Below are 23,765 nucleotides of genomic sequence, written 5' to 3'. Positions count from 1 at the left end.
ACATGGCACCGTAGGGACGTTGTTATTGTTCCGTGGCTTCTTCAATCAAGCTCCTGCTGTACGACGAAAACTACGACGAAAGCGGCCGAGCGTGTTCATGCGGGCATGAGAGCAACGTCTGGGGACAATGCTGAGATCCACCGGCTTCTTCCGAGGGATCGACTGCCCTTTTTACCCGGAAAACACCGAGGGTAAAGGAAGCAGCAATGGGTGTAACAGACCGTACTGCCACTTCAGGCACAGCCAGCAGAGACGGGCGTCCTACGGAGGACCAGCAGATGTTAAAAAGCAAAGAGACATTCACTCCGCCAAGAAAGGTGCTGAGTATTCTTCAACGGACTCCTGAATTCACTTGACTACTTTATCTCCGCTCTTGCTGTGTGTGTGTGTGTGTGTGTATTGCTGTGAAGTTCCTTTCTGGACAGAAAAATACAATTGATGCATTTTACAAGTTCTCCCCATGGTTGCTGTAAACTGAGGTTTAACAAGGCAGTACAAGATGTATTTAGTCCACACAAGTGTCAAAGCAACAGATATTAAGAATTACTACCTATTACTATGTACATTATGAACATCTGCTAACGTTAGATACTGAACGTAGCATGAACAACAGAAAGTACCAGATCATTTATACACCAACATGTATGATAGTGTATTGAGACACTTTGACACAGATACAAAAGAATAAATCAGGTGGAGAGTGAAGTGTCCTGGGCCTACAGGTCAGGTAGCATTATTACACCGAAGTGCAGCAATGCTACCTGACTCTAGTTGAAAGCTCCCAAAAAGCTAGTAAGTGAACCGTTCATTGGTACATTTTTCTAAGACTTTTTGTCGTGCATTCCTGCAGAACACGGTTATGATCCCTTCAACCCAGAAGTTGTGAGACCCCAGGAGCAGGAGAATGGAAAGCCTGCTGCCTCGGGAGACCTCAGTGGCGCTCTGGACCTGGTCAACAAGGCCATCGAGGAGGTGCGCAGCGAGGTGGAGAGGGAGAAGAGGAAGCTCTCTCGGATTGGGGATGAACCATACAATCCCAGCAAGAGTAAAACAATGTCTCCACCCGATGCTGTTAAAAGTAAAACACCACCTTCACACATGGCTTATGACCCTGGGAGTTATCAGATGACATCTGGAGGTTATAATCCGCCCCCCGGCTGCAGTAAGTATACCCTGGATTCAGACAACAAGGGGAACAATAGTAGCTCCATGGAATACGTTCCTACTTCAGTGAGAAAGCCTTTATCTCGGACACGCGCGCATCAACTCCCCTCTCCTCCCCGCAGTCCAAAGTACTCGAACAGCACATCCTCCTCAAAGTGCAAATACACGGTGGACAATTCAAAACCATCTACAGATATGGAGTACGATCCGCTGTCCAACTACTCGGCAGGAATCGCCGCGAAAAGCAAGAAGGGCCGGGGCGCGCAAGCTGTTAAGACGGAACGGAGAAAGACGCACAAAATGTCGGATGTGTCAGACGAGGAGTATGCTGTCGCGTTGACCAAAACGCAGCAGCCCAGTGTAGACTCAAAAAAGTACACTTTCTCTGACTCTGATGGGGAGAGCTCTGGAACAGAGTATCGACCCGCCTTGCTTAGCAGTCTCCAGCAGAGAAAAGGCAACAGTGGGTCACTTTGGGATGCCGTGAGGAAGGAGAGAGAAAAAAGAACTGAAAGTAAGCTAAATGCACTGACACAGAGGAATAAAGAGGACTTGGCCGGGGACTCAGATGTCCAGGGAGAGATGGAAGAAAAGGACAGCTTAGAGAAAAAGAAGGTGGCTAGTAAAACTCGCCAAGAGAAAAGTGACAAATCTGAGACAGTGCATAAACTTGGAAAGGAAGCGAACAAAACGACTGGCAGTAAAAGTAGCAGCAGTAAAGACAAAGGGTCAATTAAGAACTCAAACCAGGACTATGCAAAGAAGGAGAACAAGAGTCATGGAAAAAGAGACGATAGGAAAAACAATGTTACGGTTAAGACACTTGATAAAGTTCAGGGGGAAGGCAAAGACAAAAAGAGAAGTGATGGTAAGTTCAAAGCTGTGGAAAAAGTAAAAATCGACTCAAGTAAACGAGAGAAAGTTACAGAAAATGGTGCCGGGGAAAGCAAGAAACCCAAGATATTCGAGAAGCAAAAGGAACAAAGCAAGTACAAGGACGGCCAACACAAAAATGGTCAACTTTATAGCAGTAAAAGAGAAAAGGATGCAAAGAAAATGAATAAAAGTGGTCGGAGCAGCAGTAGTAACATTAAAGGGAGTTCTGCAAACCGTAAAGACAAGGTGAAGCAAAACATGAGCTCATCAAATGGGAAACGGCGAGGTCCGAGTCTCAGCCATGTTGATCTATTTGGAGATGAGAGCCCGGAGGAGGTGGAACCGATAGTGGTGGATGACGACGACGACGACGAACCCGAAGAAGTGCTGGTGAGAAAGTCTGCCGACGCTTTAAAGAGGGGCCGTCTGAACAAGAGGAAAGCGGCCGAGCTGACGCCGTCTTCCTCTGACGACGAGGGTGACCGCGGCGGGGCCGGCAACGACGAGGTCGACGAGGTCGCGATCGACTTCTCTAGTTTCCAGGAATATCTGGACTTTGACTCGGATCCCATGGAGGAGTGTTTGCGGATCTTCAACGAATCCAAGGATGTGAAGACAGAAGACAAGGGAAGGCAAACGAAACAGGTATTTCTGTCTTGCCACAGTCTTTCACTTAAGTTGTCTCGATCATGTTTTTTTATTTGTCATATTTTGCTAATGCCAGTTAAACATGCTTTGTTGTGCCCTTTTTTAGTCCTCTCGGCATTCAGAGGAGGAGAGAAGCACAGAGAGCACTTTAACCACTCTCTTTCCCGGGCAAAAGAAGAGAGTCTCCCATTTGGTTGCCAAAGGAAGTGTAAGTTTGTCACCTTTTAACATCACCTGGTCCTTCTCTGTCCTTCAATGAGGCAGCTTAAGTCGGTCAGGAGGAGCTGAGCACACGATATCCCTTTTATCACAGGATACAGCGATCAATAACATCACTTCAAACAGTTTGTGTGCAGAACGGTAATCGTTTACAAACTTCACAGGGGAATGTACAAAATGGAACTTAACTTAATCAATCTACAAAAGCTTTGTTGTTCTTCAGCGTCGATGTGTTGAAAACTCACTTCCTGTCTTTGCGAGCATGCACGTACGAGCTAGAGGTAGGAGGAGCAGCAAAGAAAAAAAAAACCTCCCCTTGTTACTACAACAACCTGTTGACCCTGTTTTATTTAATCACAGGTTGTTACATTAAAACAAACCAGGAAGTAAACAGCGAAAGAACAATCTGACAATGTTGGCTTGGTAGGATGTGGTTGTGGATTTCCACTCGTACACGCTGTACTATTTACATAGACCATCTGGTGTGACGGTAAGCAATCGTCTGTGCTTCCTGAACAATCAGCTGTGGTATTTGGCGGTCTGATTATCTTTTCTACGGATTCTTTTGATGACACGCGTGGCCTTTCTGGACTTCCTGTCTACGGCAGCTTCATTGAAGGAATTCGTTTTTCGCCACGTCATTTTGAGGTATATTCACAAGAGTTCAGGTTATGTATTGAAGACCAGTTTTCTGTGTGTTTCATAACTGATCATAAATGAACTGTTAATTTGTTGGTAATTATTGCAAATATAGCCTGGTCCTTCCACAGACTTCATTTCTAGTGCCGGAAGCCAAAGAACAACTGGACTTAATCCTTCAGCGTCATACTTTCTGTATTAAGAACAAAGCGGCCACTCTCTGATTTAACGCGCTTGTGTTTTTATCAGGCCGACTCTACGACCGTGGTGCAACAGTACAAGAGACTCTCGGCCCAGGAGGTCTGCTACAAGCGCATGCAGATGGCTCAGCAGCAATGTGCTCAGATTTCTGCTTCAGTCAAAGTGGCCTCGCAGAGCTCCAGCGCCTCTTCAGGAGAGAAGAAGAGAATAGCTCACCGTTCCAGCCCACAGACGCCATCCTCCAAAACAAGTACGAGTGTCTCCACCGTTCTACATTGTGGCAGGATTCAGCTTTTGTTTCTGTTTTTACCAAAGTATACCATTGCTTTCCCTTGATCATTTCTTAGCGGAACTATTTTGACTGTTTAAGTAGAAAGTCGTGTGTGTGTGTGTGTCTGATCAGGTCTTGCAGATGTTAAACCAGCTGCCAGTCGAGTTTTATCCCCCAGCCAGACCCAGCAGAGGGTCAAAGCCCAAACCATCGCTGGCATCTTGCCCAAGACTATGTCCACAGTCATGCCGAGGAGGGTGGCGCACACACCCACCATGAAGGTATCCACAGGGCACATAATGCAACGCTGCCGCTGGTTGTTTTTCTAAATATTTGCTTTGTGTTGTTGAGTCTGCGCATCCCTCCCTGCATAACCTTGATAGTGAACTGGCCGCCTCGCTAAAGATAAATGTTTGCTTGAGTTGGAGGTGATGTACCTTCTCATTCACCAAATGTTCTCTTTCTGTTTTGACCTTTTCAGAGTAGTTTAATTAAGCGCCCCATCATCCCGATTGAGTTTGGGGCCAAAGTTCCCAACAATGTCCGCCAGCGCTACCTCAACACTTTCATCGATGAATGTGTCAAATTTTGCCCATCAAATGACGCTGCCTTCCAAATGGTAAGATTAACACCCAGTTCACCCAGAGTTGGATGTTTTTTTTTAAAGGCTTACAAACCTTGTCTAGTAGCAGTTTTGAAAATGCTTCTTTATGCAGTGAAACGCCGCAGGCTCCGATCACACCCAGTCTTGAATGCAGGAGGACGTTCAACAAGAGCTTCAGTTGAACAAGTTGTGGTTTTGACAGTGACGGAAGCTTTTACTGTTTCAGGCACTTGACGAGGAGAAGCTGGTGTATGAGCGCAGTAGCAGTAAGAACATCTACCTCAACGTAGCGGTCAACGCTCTGAAGAAGCTCCGGAGCAAGAGCAGCTCCTCTACATCGCCTGTCACCAGTATGCCCCCCTCAGTCCCTGTGCAGTAACACATCGTATTTTGCTCTTAGGCAACATGTATATGATGCTTTTATGTAGTTTTATGTATTCGTTGGGCTGCATTTCAGTGTGTTTACTCGTGTGTGTTTCTCTGCAGAGGACCCGGCGTTAGTTTCCAACAGGAGGGCTCAGTCCCACGAAGAAGTTCTCGGAGGTCGTCATGCTGCTACAACCAGCTTCACTGTCAACAGGATGGGTAAACAGCTGGAGGAGAAGCTCACTGGTAAGTTAGGTTTGTCTCTCTCAGTCAAGATGACAAGATGAATCGTCTTTTCACTGTTTTCAGTTCTCTTTCTCTGGAATTGTTATGAGCATGTTTTTTGGACATGTTTTTATGTCTTTCGTTCTGTTTTTCTTCAGTCACCTGATAAAATCAGAATAGAAGAAACTGAAAGAGCCTTTGTGGCCTGTAGCCTGTGGAGACAGTTAACAGTGTAACTGTTCAAATAACCATGTGAACAACTCCAGGTCCTGTTTACAGAAGCAAACTCCCCACGACCCTCACGTCAGAGGGAACATGTTTACAAGACTGTAGCAATGCTGAAAGAACTGTTGATTAGTATGATTCACATTTTAATATTATTATTGTTAATCAAAAACTAGAGATGATACGAGAAGTCGATTGGTCAACTGAAAGTGATCAGCATTATCGATAATTATTATTCGACGGATAATAGAAATATTCGTTAATTGTAGCCGTATTGAAAACATCTGGGTCAAACATTATATTAAATGCATTATGAAAGGAATCCTTAGTTGCAGCGCTAGATTCTAGTAGTTAAATGTGGACCACGACATCTTATCAGGCCGTGTCTAAAGCTGTAACGTATGTATGTTACGTACTCTTTTCTGTTTGCCACCCCCACCCGTTTCCATCCTCTGTGCCTTTCTTCACATTGTGCCAGTTTTAACACCTCATTGTACAAAGACGACTTTAGTTTAACTTGCTGCTGTGTCTCACTGTAGGAGCCACACTGTACAGGAAGCTGCAGGCGTACTTGATGACGGAGGAGCAGCTCCAGGAGCACGGATACCCGAGAACAAACCCCGAGGCTACCGGCAAAGCCGTCATATACAACCTCCCGGAGAAAAAGACCTCCACAGACCGTGAGCGACTACATGACCCCACAGCGCTCTCTCTCTCTCTCGCCCATCTCTTAATGACCAATACTGAATTATATATTAACTTACATGTGATCGAGCATTCATTTGACTCTCAACTGACACGACGTAATGTGTTTCCAGCGTTAAACAAGGTGTGCTGTCGATGTGGAGCCGAGTATAAGATCAACGTCAATGGCAACTGTGTACGGAAAGAGGAATGTAGCTTTCACTGGGGACGATTGCGCAGAAATAAAGGTACGGTTGTTTGCGTTTGTGATGATATTATGAGGGCAAATTTAGTTTTTTCTCATCTTGTAGTTCATACTGCCATATTTAACTCTCCACCCCTTTTCTCCTCTTTTATTTGCCTCAATCTGTCCACCTTGTTCTTTCCTGTTTTTTCTGTCAGGCGCGGGAGGCTGGGAGACCAACTACAGCTGCTGTGCTGCGGCTGTCGGTGTTCCAGGTTGCCAAGTTTGCAAGGTATCATTCTTTACAAGCCGACAGCTTTTAGTTTACCTTCTTTACATGTTGGGGAGCCAGATGGACTGTATGCTTCTGTCACGGCTTAGTGGGCTAATGTAGACAACATGCCATTTCCATCACGCAGTAAAGACCTGTTTGGTGAAGCTCATGACGTTTGGTTTGTTTTTGAAACAGTCAGAGATGTTGATTTATCTTTGTTTAGTTTTTCCCCTTCAAGGCTTTATGTTTTTCTCTGTGATACGTTTACAACGGGTGTTGCATTGAAGTCAGTGTTTTGTGTAACTTTCAGTGATTAGCTGCGTCTTTTTTTACTGAAGACAACTTGATTTGAAACTTCAAATCAAGCACTTCCAGGATACCTACAATAAAACGGCTGCTTACTTGTTTTTAAGGAATTTCATGCAAATGTATTAATATTTAATTATTTTGTAAAAAATGTTAAAAACATCCCCAGACTTAAGAAACGTCTTATTCCCGCAGCAACATGTTCAGGACGGGCGTAAAGAGTCATTCAATGGCTACGTCACAACGTTTAGTAAAGCGCTACCACCAGATGGCAATGGAGGGGTGTTTGCTTTGGACTGTGAGATGGTGAGTCAGACGGAGCTTTATGTCTGCTGAATGCAGCTCTGGCCTTAAAATACCACCTTGTATGTGATTTGAGAATTTGATTTATTATAGGCCAGTGTAATACGAATGAGACTGGGAGACGCTCGGCGCTCAGTCTTTTGTTACAGCATGAGTAAACTTAAGACTAAACCAATAATTTGCCACTTTGTGTCACAACTTTTATTACATTTTGTACTCTCTGTCGCATGAACTTGTTCTTTCTCTCCTCTGAAACAGTGTTACACAAAGCAGGGCCTGGAGCTGACCAGGGTGACCGTCGTCGACTCCGAGTTGAAAGTCATCTACGATACATTTGTAAAACCTGAAAGCAAAGTGGTCGATTACAACACGCGGTGAGTTTGTCTCCTTCGCTCTATGCTGCACGGCTCGCGTCTGCTATTGAACTGAACTGCTGATGAACGTGGTTGGCAGTTTGTACCCCTGTCCTAAATGTGTCTTGGAAACGGTCGCAGTGTTTTAAACGCAGTATATATACTGTGCATCTCGAATGTAATTTGCAGATTTTCGGGTGTGACGGAGGAGGACTTGGAGAGCGCCACCATCACTCTGAGAGATGTTCAGGCCGTGCTGCTCAGTATGTTCAGTGCTGAGTCCATCCTCCTGGGACACAGTCTGGAGAGCGATCTCCTCGCTCTGAAGGTAACGCGGCTCCTCGTTCTTATTTAAGTGATTCATTCAATGGCGGCTTTTCCGACAATGCCGTTTTTGTTCCTCTCTGCTGCCTTTTACTGCTCTGGTGACGAACAAAGAAGTTTCCGCCTGTCAGTCAGTTTGCACCACACCTTTGTTTTTCTCTTTACTTCACAAAAAAGACAATGAATTGTTTGAATTAATTAGGTAAAGGCCTGATTCATACTTAAACATGTGTGAGGCAAGTTTTTGTTCTTGTAAAATATAGATTATAGACGCGATTCAACTTCATTGTCATTGCACAGTGTACAAGTACTGAGACAACAGTATAGTACCTGTGCAAAACGCAGTAAATTTCAAAGTGATGGACATATGTATAGTGGTAGTACTAGGACTATACAGGAAGGGATGGATATGAATACGCTAATATATAAGTATACAGTTTGAACATGTGAAGCTGTTGCAGTAGGCAAAATATATACTGCAGGTATAAGTACAAGTAATCGCATTAGTCGGAAAATGTATGCAGCTGGAGGTATAATATGAAGTATACACTCGGTCAGATCTATACAGTATGGACCGCAGTATAAATATGAAGGGGTATGTGAGAACATATACAGTGTAGTACAATTACATGTGTATATAAAATGTATTTTATATCATGTTTATTTATCCTTATTTACTTTTAGCCCAAAAAGTATTTTGCAGATTAAATATTTACTCAAACTACATTACTCCAACAAATAGTACGATCTTACCGAACATGATGGAGTTAACCGACAACGTTTCAATTTTAAAACACAAAAGTTTTAATAGTTGCCTTTCCCTCCATCTCCCAAACACGTGTGGTTTCAATACCTGTTGAGTAACTAAACTAAAAGGCAGATATGGACGATACTGTTGTCTATACTACTACAATGTCCAGGCTTTACTTAATTCTTTATTAAATCAGCCAAAATAATACACGGCTCCAACAAATACTCATTCAGTAACGTCTGTGGACTATTTGTAATGGAAGGAAGTCTTCACCGGTGTTTTTCTCTGATAAAGAGATTATTATTTTACAAATCAAGCAGAGCAATGGGCGGTAACAGTGATATTCAATTACGATCAGGAGGTGACTGGAACATTCTCGTTTTTAAAGGGAGAAAAGTGTGTTTTTTGGTTACGTGTCCGGGCTGAAATAAAAGAAACCCTCTTGATGTAAACTTCTCTCTCGCCTCCAGCTGATCCACAGTTCGGTCGTAGACACGGCCATTGTGTTCCCTCACCGCCTCGGCTTGCCCTACAAACGTGCCTTGAGGAACCTGATGGCCGACCACCTCAAACGCATCATCCAGGACAACGGTGGGAAAATCACACGGAGCTAGCAGCTCTTGTTTTGTTGCTTTTATAGACACGTTTTATTATCCATTAGCTTTTGTGGCATATGAGTTTATCTATTTCAAATATCTAATATGTGTTATTTCATATTTTGTTATCAACGCTAATGTGGATAGAAATATTTCATGAAAAAATTGTAGGATTCAAATAAGTGGGAAATCGAGGACATTTGAGTCCCAATACTGTGGAGAAATATTGTTGGTTTTGTGGCTAAAAGTCTTACAGCATTTCATCCACCCTGTCACATAAACATGGCCCCAGTTACACAAACAGGCCGCTGAGCAGCATAATCACATAATCTCCATTTGTAATCGACTCGTGGCAGATTGCATGCAAACAACAAAAGATTAACTGATCAGTCAACATCAGTACATCTTTAATGGTTGAGCTCATTTCATTGAAGCACAGCCCAGAGATTCAGACCTGCCGAGTTAACATAAATTATGTTTTCAAAAGATTACAGTCAAATGAATGTCAGGTTTACAATTGCGTCAAAGAGCCTCAGCAGATTCCAAAGCTCTATCTCCCAAAACTAAAATATCGAAGAAACCTTCGGAGAGTAAATTCAAAGGGAGAGACTTCCTCGTTTGAGTGGTTGGGGCTACAACGGGTGCTCTAAGTGGGGAAATGTAAAGTTGTGACAGTAAGTAGAAATACAAAAAGAACGGATTCTCACAGGTCAGTAATGGTAATGTAGTAAATCCTGTACAAAGACGTCCAGTAATACAAGTTCCAGGGCTGGGTCCTGTTAAGTGAGCTGCTATATCGCTTTAATGTTGCAGCTGGTAACGGTGGAGCTCATGTTGATTACTTTATATGCTGCGGAGCAGCTTGTAAATTTCACCAAGAGATAAATAAAGTCTTATCTTAATCTAGAACAATACATCATCACTTTAATTGTTTTATTAATGTCAATCTGCAAAGTAACTAGCAACAAAAACTACTAAAAAAGTACAATATTTGTATCTGAATCTGAAAAGTATAAAGTAGCAGAAATACTTATGTATCGTTCTTGCGTGTATTTGGCATCTGTCGACCACTGTCTGCATCTCATAAACTTGTCTTACGTCAGCTGGCAATATTATTGCAGTGAAGTCCACTGAAGTTCGACTGCACTGCCTCCTTGCCACCAGCAGGTGTCCCTCATGCGTCAACAGTGTCAAAACCCAGTTTAACATCCAATTTGCTGAAATGTCTCAAAAGTTTTAGAAAGTCTTGTTTCTCCGTCACTACTCCTGATGTGTTCCTGAGATATTTCGGTCTGTTTAGGACGAATGAAAACTGTTTCAGAGTCAAAGATTCCTGAAGCAGCAGCAGCAGCAGCCGTCTCTTTGGAAACCTAACCCGTGTTACCAGTCCTTCCTCATTTCTTCCTCTCCATATCCTCCAACCGTAGCTGTGACACAAGTTGTTCTATATAATCAGGGAAGACAAAGCAAAGAACATTCCCAGCAGCCTCTGCTGCACTTCATGTTTACACGCTAAACTATGGTGATGAATTATACCTGCTTAACGTCAGCATATTAGCATTGCTCACAGCACCACCTAAGTAGTAGTACTTCATGTTATCTTTTACCTTTTTATCTGCATTTATCAAATGGACACTGTAATGCGACTGTAGCTTTTTACATGTTCAGCGCTGCAGTATTTCGGTACAAGAGTAATGATTGTCTTGCTGTGTTTCCAGTGGAGGGCCACGACTCGAGTGAGGACGCGTCTGCCTGCATGGAGCTGATGTTCTGGAAGCTCAAGGAGGATGCAAAGGTCAAAAGATGACCCCTTACCCCTCTGCTCCACTTCCCTCAGTTCAAGGGGGGGGGAGGGGGGGGACAGATGTTGAGATGTTCAGGAGGCCCGTACCTGCTCTCAGAGAGTTACGGTCCTACTGTACTGAACAGGAGAACTGCCAGTCCCGTCAAAGCAATAGGAGCCCAAATTAACAGTTTTCATTTGGTATTTCAGTTGTAAATAATGTTAATTCAAATGTATATCTGTTTATTTTGAGCAGTGTCTCTTTTAAAGCCTCAAAACAATTTATAAATAAACCCTTTCTATAGAAGGACTACATAAAATGCCGGGGTATTGTCCGCTGGAGGATGGCGATTAATATCATACCAGGCTGTGTCTTCAGCCTAATTTGCACAATGGAAATGCTCGTGTTGTATAGGGCCCAGGTCTGGGCACCTCATCTGTACTCTAAAAGCATTCACTTCTAATAAATAACATGTTCCCTGTTCTTCGTTCCACTTAAGTGCATTGATGTCTTTGTCTCTCGAACACAGCGATGTTAAGGCACTTGTGTTTTTCACATTGCACCTTGTTTTCTCCTCACCGATGCTCCGTTTATAGAGTTCATTTTGTTGGTTGGCTCTCGAACCTGACTAATCCTATAATACTTGATAATATAAAAGACACTCAGCAGAAATGTAAAGGCTCTGCTTACCACCTATTTGGTATAGTTGATGGAATATATTACTGTATTTTATAGCTCAGACAAAATAGTGCCACAATATCCACCAGTGTCTCCGTGTCATGTGTACTGCATGAAATGAATCCACAGGAGTCCTTGCGATGGCAGGTATGATGTGTTATTCCTACATTAAGTTGTTAAATTAGTCCAGGGTTATTAATTACAGACCATTATCATTTAGTGAGTACCGGCTAGTCTCTGCTGTTTAGTGTTGCAAATGACTGAAAAATACTTGAGTGCTGTAAATACTCCATGTTTCCTTTTGTATTTGTTCACTTTTGGTTGTTTATCTTTTTATATTAAAAGATATTAGTTAAAAGAAGCTGTTGCTCCGTCTTTACATCACGGCAGTAAGTCGATTTATTTGAGTACTGTACAGGTTTGAGATGTTTGTACTTCTCTTTAGTATTCACGTTTCATGACTGACAGTTCTAGTTACTGGTCACTTGGCTCAGTGAGATTTTAACTACTAAATATTTAATCAGTGTATCAGTTACAGATTAAACTACCCAAGAGCATCGATTTTAAGATGGTTCAACTTAACGAAGGTTCCCCTGCAGCCTTAGCAATGTGCGTTAACTGAGCTCAGGGTGAAGAAGTAGTTCAAAGTTGTTAAAATGTAAAAGTAACTAACAACAAAAACGACCGGAGAATTTTAACCCTCAAACAGTGCATGCTGGGAAGTCCTCTAATATGCTGATCATTTCTATCAGGACTTCTGATCAGAACAGCTGATGTAATGAAGTGCTCTAAGAATTTACTGAAAATGAATAAAACATACTTTTACTTTTGACACTCAAAGAACATTTTGGGGATGATACTTTCATTTTAGGACTTATTAGGAGTATTTTTACACGGTTGCATTGCTGCTTTTTGCTCCAGTAAAGGATCTGGTTACTTCCTCCACCTCTGCTGCACAAATGGTTTTTGACAGTGTGACAGCTTTTTCTCCGTACAGTGCCGGGCCTCTTGCGGTCTATATGTCCCTTTTTAACAGCAGGTGCAGCGGCCGTAATTCTCCTTTCTTCAGCAGATGTGTAAATTGAGAAAAAATGGGAGAGAAATGCTAAACTGAGAGGCCCATCCTTTCTTCGGTGTGTTTGCCTGTTAAGCTCCTCCCGTCACATGTCAGTATGCATTTCCCCAGGCCGGTCCACAGACCCCAGGTATTAAAAGAGCCAGTTAGCTGGGATCAATACCTACACAATGTTCCAGTGACAGGGAGGGGGGCTTCCGAGTGTTTATTGAGTGTTGCAGAGATTTTGAACATGTGGAGCGAAGCAGCTTAGAGGGGTCGTCTTCATTATCAAATTTGATCAGTGCCCCTCTTTCTCTCGTCCCCCGTGATCACCTTTGACTGGCGGAGGGGGGGGGGGGAGGGGGCGGGGAGCTGCAGGCCGGGCTCCAAAACTGGCCCCATGCTGAGAGATGAAGAGCTGCATTATCTCAGCAAGAGCCAGAGCAAATAAACACTTTACTGCCTGCAGACTGGAACAATCAGGCGGTTTCCACATGGGAATATTTGTTGGTCTTCTTATTCTGCTATAATTATAACTTGAACATCTTAATCAGACAAAACAAGACATTTGAAGATGTCACCTTAGACCCAAATCTGGCATTTTTAAAAAGTTATTGTTAAGGCCAAGCAATTAATCAAGAAAATACTGCTTAAGAATAATCATTAGTTCCATCTCATGGTATTTAGGGCTGCAGATACATGTTTTTTTATTTCCAAACTATTTTTTTTCTTTTTTTTTATTTTCTTAAATATAAAATGGAGAAATGTCCGTTACAATATCCCAGAATCTTAAGTGACTTCTTCAGATGTCTTGTTTTGTCTACGCATCACTTCAAAACTCAAAGATATTCAGTTTACTGTCATACAAAGAAAAGAAGCAAATCCTCTGAAGGTATTTTAAAGGTTCACAAGCGGTTGCATCCCTAAACAACTGATCTGCAGCTCTGGAAAGATTAAAGGTGACATATTCTGATGTAACAATAAACTCAATGGGACGATATGAAAATATGTCACGGTTGTCCTGGTCATAATAATTACGAATCATGATATTATCCCAAACAAACAATCAAAACACTTCAGACAGAGGACTTAACAGACATGATGCATGTAAAAAGGACAAACGAGTCATAACACACAGAAAAGAGGAAAAGTGATAACATTGTCAATGCTAAATGTGTGCATAAATACGGGCACTTCATGCCATTGAATGTCTGTTTTTGTGCACATATTTAGTGTCCATACTTCCCTGCACTCGATGGCTCCTCTCCTATCTGCCGTGTAACTTCATTCCTCTTCAGTTTGGATAAGGCTCAAACCTGAATCTTTGTTTACACAGTTTGTATTATCCTTGGGTCTTAAAAGGTGGGGCTGAAAAGACGATGGCTTAAACAGGTCAGGGTCTGTTTTCTCTCTCTGTTGGTCTGAGTTCACCCCTTGCACCCCAGTCTGGCCCACGTTGGGTGCCCTTGACCCTCGGGACACCCACCTGTCCTGTCCCCCTCTCTCTCTCTTTAATATATAGCACTCTCGCCCAATTAAGTGTCTGATCTTTACTCAGTCCCTCATATTGGCTGGCGTTTGTGTAAAAGTAAACCCATGTCCTAGACCTGCTCTTAAAATATGTTTTACATTTTTATTTTATTTTTTATTATTTTTTATTTTATTTTTTTATTTTCTCTGTGTAGATAATTTATTGACCCTAGGGTCACATTGTGTTTTTTATGCTTTTAAATGTCTGCTCTGTTAAGCACTTTGTGATACTACTGTCTGTGAAAAGCGCAATATAAATAAAATTCATTCATTCATTCATATTGAGCTGCTTATTGCAGCGCTCCCAGGGGCTACACAGGAGATCATAAGAAGATAATTGCAGCGTCATAAGTCTTGAGGTCTTATGAAGGGGGAATTATTAGAGTCTAATGCGTTTCTCAGACTCATTTCAGATCAATAAAATAAACTCTGCTCTCTGAACCACAGCCACGTATGTGTGTGTGTGTGTGTGTGTGTGTGTGTGTGTGTGTGTGTGTGTGTGTGTGTGTGTGTGTGTGTGTGTGTGTTTGGGATTTCTGTGTGTGTACTTGCTGTGTTTGCAGCCGGGTCAATGTCACTCTAAGCCCTGAGTGTGTCATAGCCAGTGTCAGGCCTCACAGCTTGATCCTGGGGCTTAAGAAGACCGATTGACCCACCGCTCGCTCGCGTTGTCTCCCTCAGGTCAAAGGCCAGCCGGCCCTATCGATTCCCCTCGATGAAGAAGCCTTTAGCTCTCCCCTCCTCGGTCCACATGCTCCCGGACTATGATCGAGGCCCCCGAAGGCCTTTCAATTGTGTTCTGCATGCCGATCGACCCAGTTGGTGTCTGAGGGGGGCCTTCCTTTGAGATAACTGACAACTACAAAGGTCCTCCTGACAGGCTCTTGTCAATACAAATTTCCACTATTGATAAGTCATTAAACAAAGCTTGAACATAAGGGGAGGACTGCTTTCTGAAACATCTGTTAAACAGGAGACATTAACAAAAACCTCTTAGTGACAAAAAAAGAAGAAAGGAAGAAGATTAACTGCCCCCCCTCCCCCCCCCCCCCCTCATTTACTTCAACTGCCTCACTCAAATGGCCATAACATTCAAATGTTCCAGCTTCTAAAATGACAACATTTGCTGTTGTTTTAATTCTCCTCTAATAATGAACTACTTAATGATGAAAACATCTTCATCTGGACTGTTTGGCTTTATGAATCTGGGATGAGCCAAAATGATTTCTCAAGAACATAATCGTCAGTTTAATCAACAATGAAAATGATCGATAGTTGCGAGCCATGATTGAGTCAATTTGTGTGTTTTGCTTATTCAATATCAGGCTATGGATCTTTTTTGGAGGCTTTTGAATCCAACAAAATATTTGACATCACAGCTTTTGGTACCGTCTTCTGATAAACTACTCTTTTTAAAATGTTTATAAATTATAACGTTCTTAATGGTTGATAAATAGATCAGTCATAATCCAAGTTGTTGTCGGCAGCTGTTTATCCTTTCCATTTAGTCATGCAGTAATAAATGTTGGTGCCCTTTAATGAATACTTGTTGGTTTCTCCCTTTCTGATAAGTCATTAAGGCCACACTTACAAAAAGTTAGGAAGTAATTAACAAAGAGGTTTTTTCATCAAGCCTGCAGTTTTGAGTGTTTATTATGAACACTCTCTTACTTCAGAGAGTTGTTCTTGTTCATGGTTAAATGAGTTATTAACCATTGTTAATGAAGGTATCACCTGTTATCAACCAATGTTTGCAGCAGTACAGGAAAACATGTGATAGGACTTTTGTTAGCTGAACTTTAATAACTTCATGTTATTTGCCATCACGTGGGATGAAGACGAGATGCTTTGACAGTCACTCACTAGTCAAGTTGTCATTTTCTTACTGTAATTCCATCTTTTCTTGCTGTGCGACAACAGTTATTAAACCGGCGCGGGGTTTCCACCTGCCCGGCGCTGAGACTGTTGTCAGTGATGTGACTCAGCCTTTTGTCTTTTATTCACTGTAATCCATGCATGTGTAAGTGGATCCTCTCAGAGCAGGATAACTCCCTTTAAGTGGGTTTTAAACACTACAGGAGGGACTCGCATCCAGTAACTTCTCAGTTACCTCTGCACCGAAGTCTTTAATGCAAAACACTCACATCCTGGTGATTAGACCTGCTGCACCAGGGCCTTTTACAACACTGCTGATTACCTTAAAGGAATACGATGTTAGCGTTGTTTGGAGCTCACAGAGTGAGTCAGTCAGCACATTTTGGATGACAGGAGGCCATTTAGACTGAACCCTGGTTGTCTTGATGGGTAGGAGGTGAAGCCCTGCCTGGCCCATAGAAAGGGGAAATGATCCAGAGAGGAGGGGGCGTTGAGTGAGTCAGTGGTGGCAGCTCTGGGATGGGGAGGGTCACACACAACCACACTCTTTGTGTGCCTCTAATCCCCCCAGCCAACACAGCTTTGGCCAGGTTTCATCATGAAAGTGCCATGAAATAACTACTTTTTTTCTCTCCTCGCGGTAAATCTCCCCTAATCCTGTGGGCTGCAGAGACAAAGACCTCTGGGACCTAATCCTGGAGCTTTTAGTGGGGCTGAGGGGCTGGCCGACAGAGCCTCTTCTAAATGACTTATTTCTATCGGACACTAATATGGCTTGACAGCCAAGAACGGCAAAGGGAGGAGGAAGAAATAAAAACGTGGAAAAAAAGAGCACAAACATTTTCACATATTTTGGAAGTCTGAGCAGTTTGAGAGGAAGAAGTGAACCAGGAATATTTGTGCACAAGTACAGAACTGCCATGACATCCCACATGTGTATCTGTGATTATTAATACAAAAATGATCCGTGTCTTTATCGGCTGGAGGAATGTACTATTATTTATGATGTAACTGAAATTGAACGCAGGGAAGCGTCTCTGCAGTACTGAATGATATGTTGTACTCGCAGCAAAACATTAGTTTAGGGAATTTTTCACTCAGGAAGTTTACTTTAATGTTGCAAACTAAAACAATTAGTAAATACTATTCCATTTTAAACCAACTTCAAGAAAATATACTTTGAAACTCATAATTGCACTTCTGTCTCCTACATTTTTAACTACGATCGAGTTGTCAGATTTTAAAGTGCAGATTATTACCAATGCATTCATGTATAAACAGTGTTTTAATTAGCAAAATAATCGTAGACAAGATCCATGTAGTAGCTGTTCTGGAGCGTTACATCTTATCACATGATCTTCATGATCTCCATCACAGATGGAGGTGGCAGTTGTCATTGCAGAAGTTTCCATTTTTTTGTGAGCATTTTAAAGTCCATGTTGGCTCATCTCAACTTGTAAACACAGACAAGAAGTCCTCCATCAAAAGCTCCAGTGCAGCTATACAGCACTAAATGGATCGGCAACTTTTAACTACTACTGGGTAGTACAATTTACACCAATACATCATAGTTCATGAGCGTTATATGTCAAATCTGAATCTATAAAGTAATCAATAACTATAGCTGTCAAATAGTAAAAAGTTTTTACCTTCAGAATGTAGTTGAGTAAAAGTATAAAGTGGCATGGAAATACTTAACTTAAAAACTGTAAATAAGTCAAGTATTTGAGAAACAACATAATATTTTACTACAAACCCTCTATTGAGTATTCATAAGCAGTATACAAACATCTAATAAATGGATTACAACACATTATACTGTAGTTGTAAGCAGATATACATGTTTTTTGAATGTATTTGTCTACAACTGCTCCTTCTGTGGACTCAGAGGCTGATTTATAAACAGATAATGAATAAAACACAGTTGGAATATTATAAAGTAGAAGAAGTTATAATTGTTGACAAACGGTGAATGCCCTTATAGCTGCATATACTACATTACACTATGTAAATGAATGTTGTGTGGGTACAATTTAAATTAGTAAAATTACTTAATTTGCAGTATAAAGTGGCAGAAAATAGAATACTCAACCTAAAAACTGTAACTAAATCAAGTAATAGCTCCCAGTTACTCTCCACCATGTACCAGAAGTGATGGTGATAAAAGTGTTCATGACAAATTGCTCGTTGGACTTCATGTTGTTCAGTTATTTTTCCTGTTTTCTGTTCCTGGGAAGACTTCTAATTGAGCTCAGCTGGATCTTTAAAGAAATAGTTCTCATTGAGGAGGTTCGGATTAACTTCACACCGTGACAGTTTATGGGCAAAATATGGTGCCTGTAAGCAAAACAAACCCTTAGAGAGAAAAAAAACCCTCTGAGGGGAGACTGTCAAAGCCAGCGGTCTGGGAGAAAGAGGACTGGGAGGGAGAGCACAATCAAAGGCTGTTATTTGAATCTGTCCTGCCTCGGAGATTAGCCGACCGCATTGTTTTAATTGTTTTAACGGGAGGGAATGAAACGCTCGCTCATAGGGGGATCCTTGGCATAAATCTCTCAAGTTCAATAGTTTCAAAAACTTGAGCTCCTTGCAACCCCCTCCCTCTTCCCTCATCCCACCTAATCCCGGCTAATACCTTTCTTTCTATTGGCTAATGGCTGAGGGGAGCCTGGGTAAATGCTTCTTAAATTGTCGTGGGTGAGAATGGTTTCAGAGAATTAGATTGGTGCCACGACAAAGAGCGCTGGTGTGCGAGGATTTAAGGCCCAAACTGGACGAAGAAATACTGGACAGCTCACCAGATTCTGATTTCTTTGCGTAGGAGTGCACCTTGATTCCACACGCTGGATCTCAGGTAAACAGCCAAGGACCCTAAAAACTGAAGGTTTTACCGACGTTTTCATCTCTGAATTGTATTTTTGTGTCTAAATTGTTGGATGGATATAAAAGGAATCTGTTTTATTAGTTGTTGTTGTTTGAGTTAAAAATGCTGCTTTTATTGAAATAAGATGCAAAATAGGTGTACAAATGTGGTCTTCTTGTAAAATAAAACAATGTTTTTTTTACTTACACTGTTGAATCTCCCAACTGAATTGTTACCAATTTTAAGTAACTTGTAAAATACAGCGTTCACAATCTGAACAGTGAATAAAGATTTGCCAAGGAAGGAGAAAAGGAGGCAAGTAGCCGAATAATAATAATATAAGGAGCACTGAGGGATAATGTTAGTCCCTCTAGTAATAACTAATGGTCTGTCGTAGATGTGTATTGTTGGCTTCTCATTCGAACAATTGTATAAAATTAACAGATAATAACATTTTTTTATTTAGTCTTTCTGCAGTAAGTGCTCCCTTTATCCTTTAACAGCCAATACAAGTTTATTTATGCAGCATATTTTAGCAACAAGGCAATTCAAAGTGCTTTACCTAAAACACCATAAGCACGTTTAGAACATTTAGTAGACTTTTCCTAAGGTGTGAGAGTACTCAAGTATATTATCATGCTATCCATATGAAAAGACACACGTTGGTAAGTTAAAGACGTTTTTCTGCTTCCTTAGAGATGAACTCCTTGAATTTCTGCGGGACGTCCAGCGGTGGCGGTGTGTATCCCCTCCACGGTGTTCACTCCATGCTGTTCGACCTGCACCACCAGATGGCGGAGCAGTACCACGTTTACTCTGCAGCCAGCCCCACAGTGCACACCCTCTCTGTGGCGGAGAGACTGGCAGGTGGGTCATCGAAGTTTAAAATGATTTTCTCTTCTCCAGACCTATGTTGCTGTGTAATGTTTAAAAATGTGTGTAACTAATTAATACACAAGGATGTTGTGATTACCGAGAGGGTTAACAGTGTCCGGTTGGTGGTCATAACAGGGATGAACAATAGATTATGAACAACAGGAACTTTAATGATTCGTTTTGGGGACATGTGGTGGAAAGTAACGAACACATTTACTCAAGTAGCTCTACTTCAGTACAATGTTGAGATACTTTACTTGAGTATTTCCATTTTTTGATACTTTGTACTTCTACTCCACTAACATTTCAGTGGCAAATACTTTTACTTCACTACATTTATTTGAGAGCGATAGTTCCATAGTTACTTGACAGATTACTTAGGTATATTTTGATCCCAATACTTGTGTACTTTGTACTGAGTAAACATTTGAATGCATGAGTTTTACTTGTCACAGAGTATTTCCACACTGTAGTATTGCAACTTTTACTGAAGTAAAAAGTACTTCTTTCCCCAATAGTTACTTTGCAAATAAAGATTTTGCAGGTCAAAATATATATTTTTAAAAGGATCTAAGTGCACTACTGGCATTGCAGTACACATGAATGCATTTTGTTGCATTATGTTGTTGGTAATGCTTATTTACTTTAGTGAAATTATGACGGTATGACTTGTAATGGAGTATTTTTAAAGTGTGGTATTGCTGCTTTGACTTCAGTGAAGAATCTTTATACTTCTTCCAACACTGTATATCTCTGGCATCAACCTGCACAACTTCCACTTGTGCAAAGCTTACTATGAAGTCATACTTCACAGATTTACGTGAGCCTGAAAAGAGAAGAAAATAGGAAACTCTTTCAAATAAAACTTTAAAATCAGGTCAATATATTTACTGCATCGCTGATAAGAAAGAAAAACATCAAAATATGGAAGAAAAAAAGCAAACTACTTCCCTGCCATGCTCCTAATTACAGAAAGTTAAAGAGAACTTGCTGCTGACTATAGTTTGCTGATGACTTTTTGTTTTTTCCTGTCCTGCCAGAGCTCATTCTGGAGGCTCGATATGGCAACCAGCAGAAGCAACGCCGCAGCCGAACGGCCTTCACGGTGTCGCAGCTGCAGGCTCTGGAGAAAGCTTTCCAGCAGACTCAGTACCCAGATGTTGGCATGAGAGAGAGACTGGCTGTCTGCATCAACCTGCCTGAGGCCCGCATTCAGGTGAGCGCACACTACGCCCAACACCTGCCTGTAAACCTGCTGAAACCAATACTGTTACTGTATTATTTAAGGTGAACATTTAGCTGGAAAGCACGAATACAACCCTGCTGCATTTAACTTTCGATATTAATATTTATTCTCAGACATGTAACTTTAAGGAGGGAAAGAAAATAGAAACTACTTCTCATCTATCTAAAATGTGCTCTTTTGTTTTTCAATTTCTCACATGAAAAAAAAAAGATTACTGCCAACGGCTTTCATTTATGTCTTTACCTTCATTATCAGTATTACCTTTACATTTCTACCCACGTTAACATAGGCCTACCTTTGCTGTTTACTCTCGCTCATACAGGTGTGGTTCAAGAACAGGAGGGCAAAGTTTCGTAAAGGTCAGAGGTGCTCCCCCTTCTCCCGAGACCACAGTCTGGAGTCCCACTGCAGCAAGGTGGGACAGGAGGAGGTCGGGACCGAAGACAAAAAGGACATAACCCCATCACATACTGACAGAAGCATCCGCCCTCGTCTCTGCCCTCCTCCTCATGTGGATAAAACGAGGGATGTTTACTCACCTCTCGCTCCTTCAGACTCTGATGTTTCACGGTGCCCCCTCAGACTTCACTCTCCTCCACTTTTCCCCTTCATGACAGGGGAGCGCTACAGCCACCCGCCTCACCAGCCCGTTTTAGGAGTGCTGTCCACCGAGCTCAGCCTTCCCCCGGTGTTCTGGCCCATCATACAGCAGCACAGTCCCACCCTGGAGGTTCATCCATCGCCAGTTACTAAAAACTGTAGCCTCTCCCTTCTGACTGCTTGTTCCAGTAAAGCTGTGCCACACCCTCACCTGCGGCTGCAACTGTAGTCCTGCTCTCCAACAGCACGAGATCTCTGCTCCTCGTGGACTCAGGTACACCTGAAGCAACCCCGTGTGGGAAAAGACGAGAGGGAGAAGCACTTACTGCCTTGTTTGTGTAAACCTGACTACAGACAGAATGTGAATTTATTTAGAAAGCTTTATTGACTGTCTGCCCGTCTGTCTGAAGGGATGTGCAGCTATACTTCCAGGTCTAATTTGGGTCTGCTTTAATTCCTAACATCTACAGGTTGCTTTAAGTTAGCCAGTGAGTTTGCTTGAAAGAGGTTGTTGTTTAATCCATCACCAGCAGTGCAAACACCATTTAAAGATATCATTGTCTCCTTCAGCATTATTTCAATGGTTACACAGCCAAGTAGATACACAGTTATAATGATGGTAAAACCATTTCAGATAAGTTCCTAATTGTAACTATTGCAACATAGAAATGTAAAATAAAATCTGTTGTACCTGACATTTTATTTTGTGATAAATGACTTGTTGATGATTAAATTTTATCATTTATTAACGGCGGAATTAAGATGACGTGATTTTCTTTTGATTTTTTACACATTTTGATTTATTGAGTATATAAACTGTTGGAAAAAAGTGAAACAATGATCATTAAACATTCCCCAGAGCCCAAGAAAACATATTAAAATGACTTGTTTTGTCTTCCCAACAGTCACATTTTATGCTCCTTAATAGTCTAACTTCACTACAATTCAAAATTGTACTTTTTACTCCAATACATTTATTTTATGACTTTAATAATCTTTACTACATTCAGATGAATAATAAAAAATATAATCAACAAATATATTATAATGTAGTGTCATGGATTGAGAAAAACATTGGTGATGCCCAAGTTAAGTTCACAAGCCTCCCAGCAGTGTATAGAATAGTTCAAATGGAGCCACGCCTTTCACTGTTGAATTTATGCAAACATTAATACATTATTACAATCCACTAATATAATAAACATAATTCTGAAATGGGCCATTCTGCATAATGAGTTTTTTTGGTACTTGAAGCCAATAGTACTTTAACTTAAGTAAACGTATGAATGGACTACTTTTACTTGTAACAGAGTATTTCTAAATTATTACTTTAAGTACAACATTGTAATACTCCTTCGATCTCTGATGACTCAAAAGATTGACTGCGGTCACACTTAAGTATAGGCTACAAATGTCAGAATCATGTTTGATATTATTATATTTAGGACAATAACCCCCTGAGTTGTGGTAAATATATAAACATATAACTGTGTTACACATTTACCAGGTCGTAGATGTTTGAATGTCTTCACACCATCTTATCTTCAGTCTATCTCAGTTATATTAGAAGTGTAAATATGTCAACTAAATCGAACAGTTTTGGTGCAGTTCCCCGATAAGATACGCACGCCTGATGTTTTTCTGTATTCCTCAAACCATTTGCGCACGTTCCTCAGCGTAGCGCAGACTGAGCCGGCGTGACGCGGTGCCTGTCGTGGTATCGGCGGCTGAGATAGGCTTAAAGAGACAACAGCGAAATCATAGCAACTTGAGGGCAAGAGTAACGCAATGAGAACGAAACCCACACACGAAGAACCATGACTTCGACTGCGTTTCGATAGCTGACATGTAAAGGTAACCCGCTCTCCTTTGGCGACAGAAACGTATTCATAACCGTTGTTTTTAAGACACCGTCCCGAGGTACGTTAACATTCGTGCTAATATGTCGTGTGCTAGCGTTAGCTTGCTAAGTAGCTAGCTAGTGAGCTAAGCGGTAAGAGATCCCAGGCTGCCGTCGGTTGTTCAGCATTAAGGAGTTGCCCA

General features: G+C 41.6%; 2 protein-coding genes across 3 annotated transcripts in view; both read left to right on the top strand.

Moving 5' to 3' along the window:
* The first annotated feature begins 17 nt into the window (after window positions 1-17).
* rexo1 (REX1, RNA exonuclease 1 homolog) lies at window positions 18-11,960 on the top strand. The gene is made up of 16 exons (XM_079266715.1): window positions 18-317; window positions 851-2,685; window positions 2,795-2,896; window positions 3,796-3,997; window positions 4,151-4,299; window positions 4,500-4,637; window positions 4,849-4,972; window positions 5,109-5,234; window positions 5,978-6,118; window positions 6,257-6,370; window positions 6,525-6,598; window positions 7,082-7,192; window positions 7,448-7,563; window positions 7,732-7,870; window positions 9,088-9,208; window positions 10,932-11,960. Exons 1-16 carry the CDS (start codon window positions 128-130, stop codon window positions 11,018-11,020), a joined length of 3,771 nt encoding a protein of 1,256 aa, XP_079122841.1. The 5' UTR covers window positions 18-127; the 3' UTR covers window positions 11,021-11,960.
* An 11,483-nt stretch (window positions 11,961-23,443) lies between these two features.
* Window positions 23,444-23,765, top strand: part of csnk1g2b (casein kinase 1, gamma 2b) — a 32,234-nt gene continuing 31,912 nt past the window's right edge. For both annotated transcript variants that reach the window (XM_079267411.1, XM_079267410.1), the window contains exon 1: window positions 23,444-23,576. The gene's annotated coding sequence lies outside the window, so the exon portion shown is untranslated. The remainder of the gene's footprint in view (window positions 23,577-23,765) is intronic.

The sequence above is a fragment of the Melanostigma gelatinosum genome (assembly GCF_949748355.1).
Source record: "Melanostigma gelatinosum genome assembly, chromosome: 4".
In the NCBI taxonomy this organism is placed as follows: domain Eukaryota; kingdom Metazoa; phylum Chordata; class Actinopteri; order Perciformes; family Zoarcidae; genus Melanostigma; species Melanostigma gelatinosum.
This window is presented reverse-complemented; position numbering and strand designations above follow the sequence as displayed.

Excerpts from the sequence above, each read along its gene's own strand:
- rexo1 (XM_079266715.1), top strand. The coding sequence starts at position 128 with ATGCTGAGATCCACCGGCTTCTTCCGAGGGATCGACTGCCCTTTTTAC. Across the intron at positions 2,897-3,795 it reads ATTTGGTTGCCAAAGGAAGT|GCCGACTCTACGACCGTGGT; the intron begins GTAAGTTTGTCA and ends TGTTTTTATCAG. Across the intron at positions 7,871-9,087 it reads GCGATCTCCTCGCTCTGAAG|CTGATCCACAGTTCGGTCGT; the intron begins GTAACGCGGCTC and ends TCTCGCCTCCAG.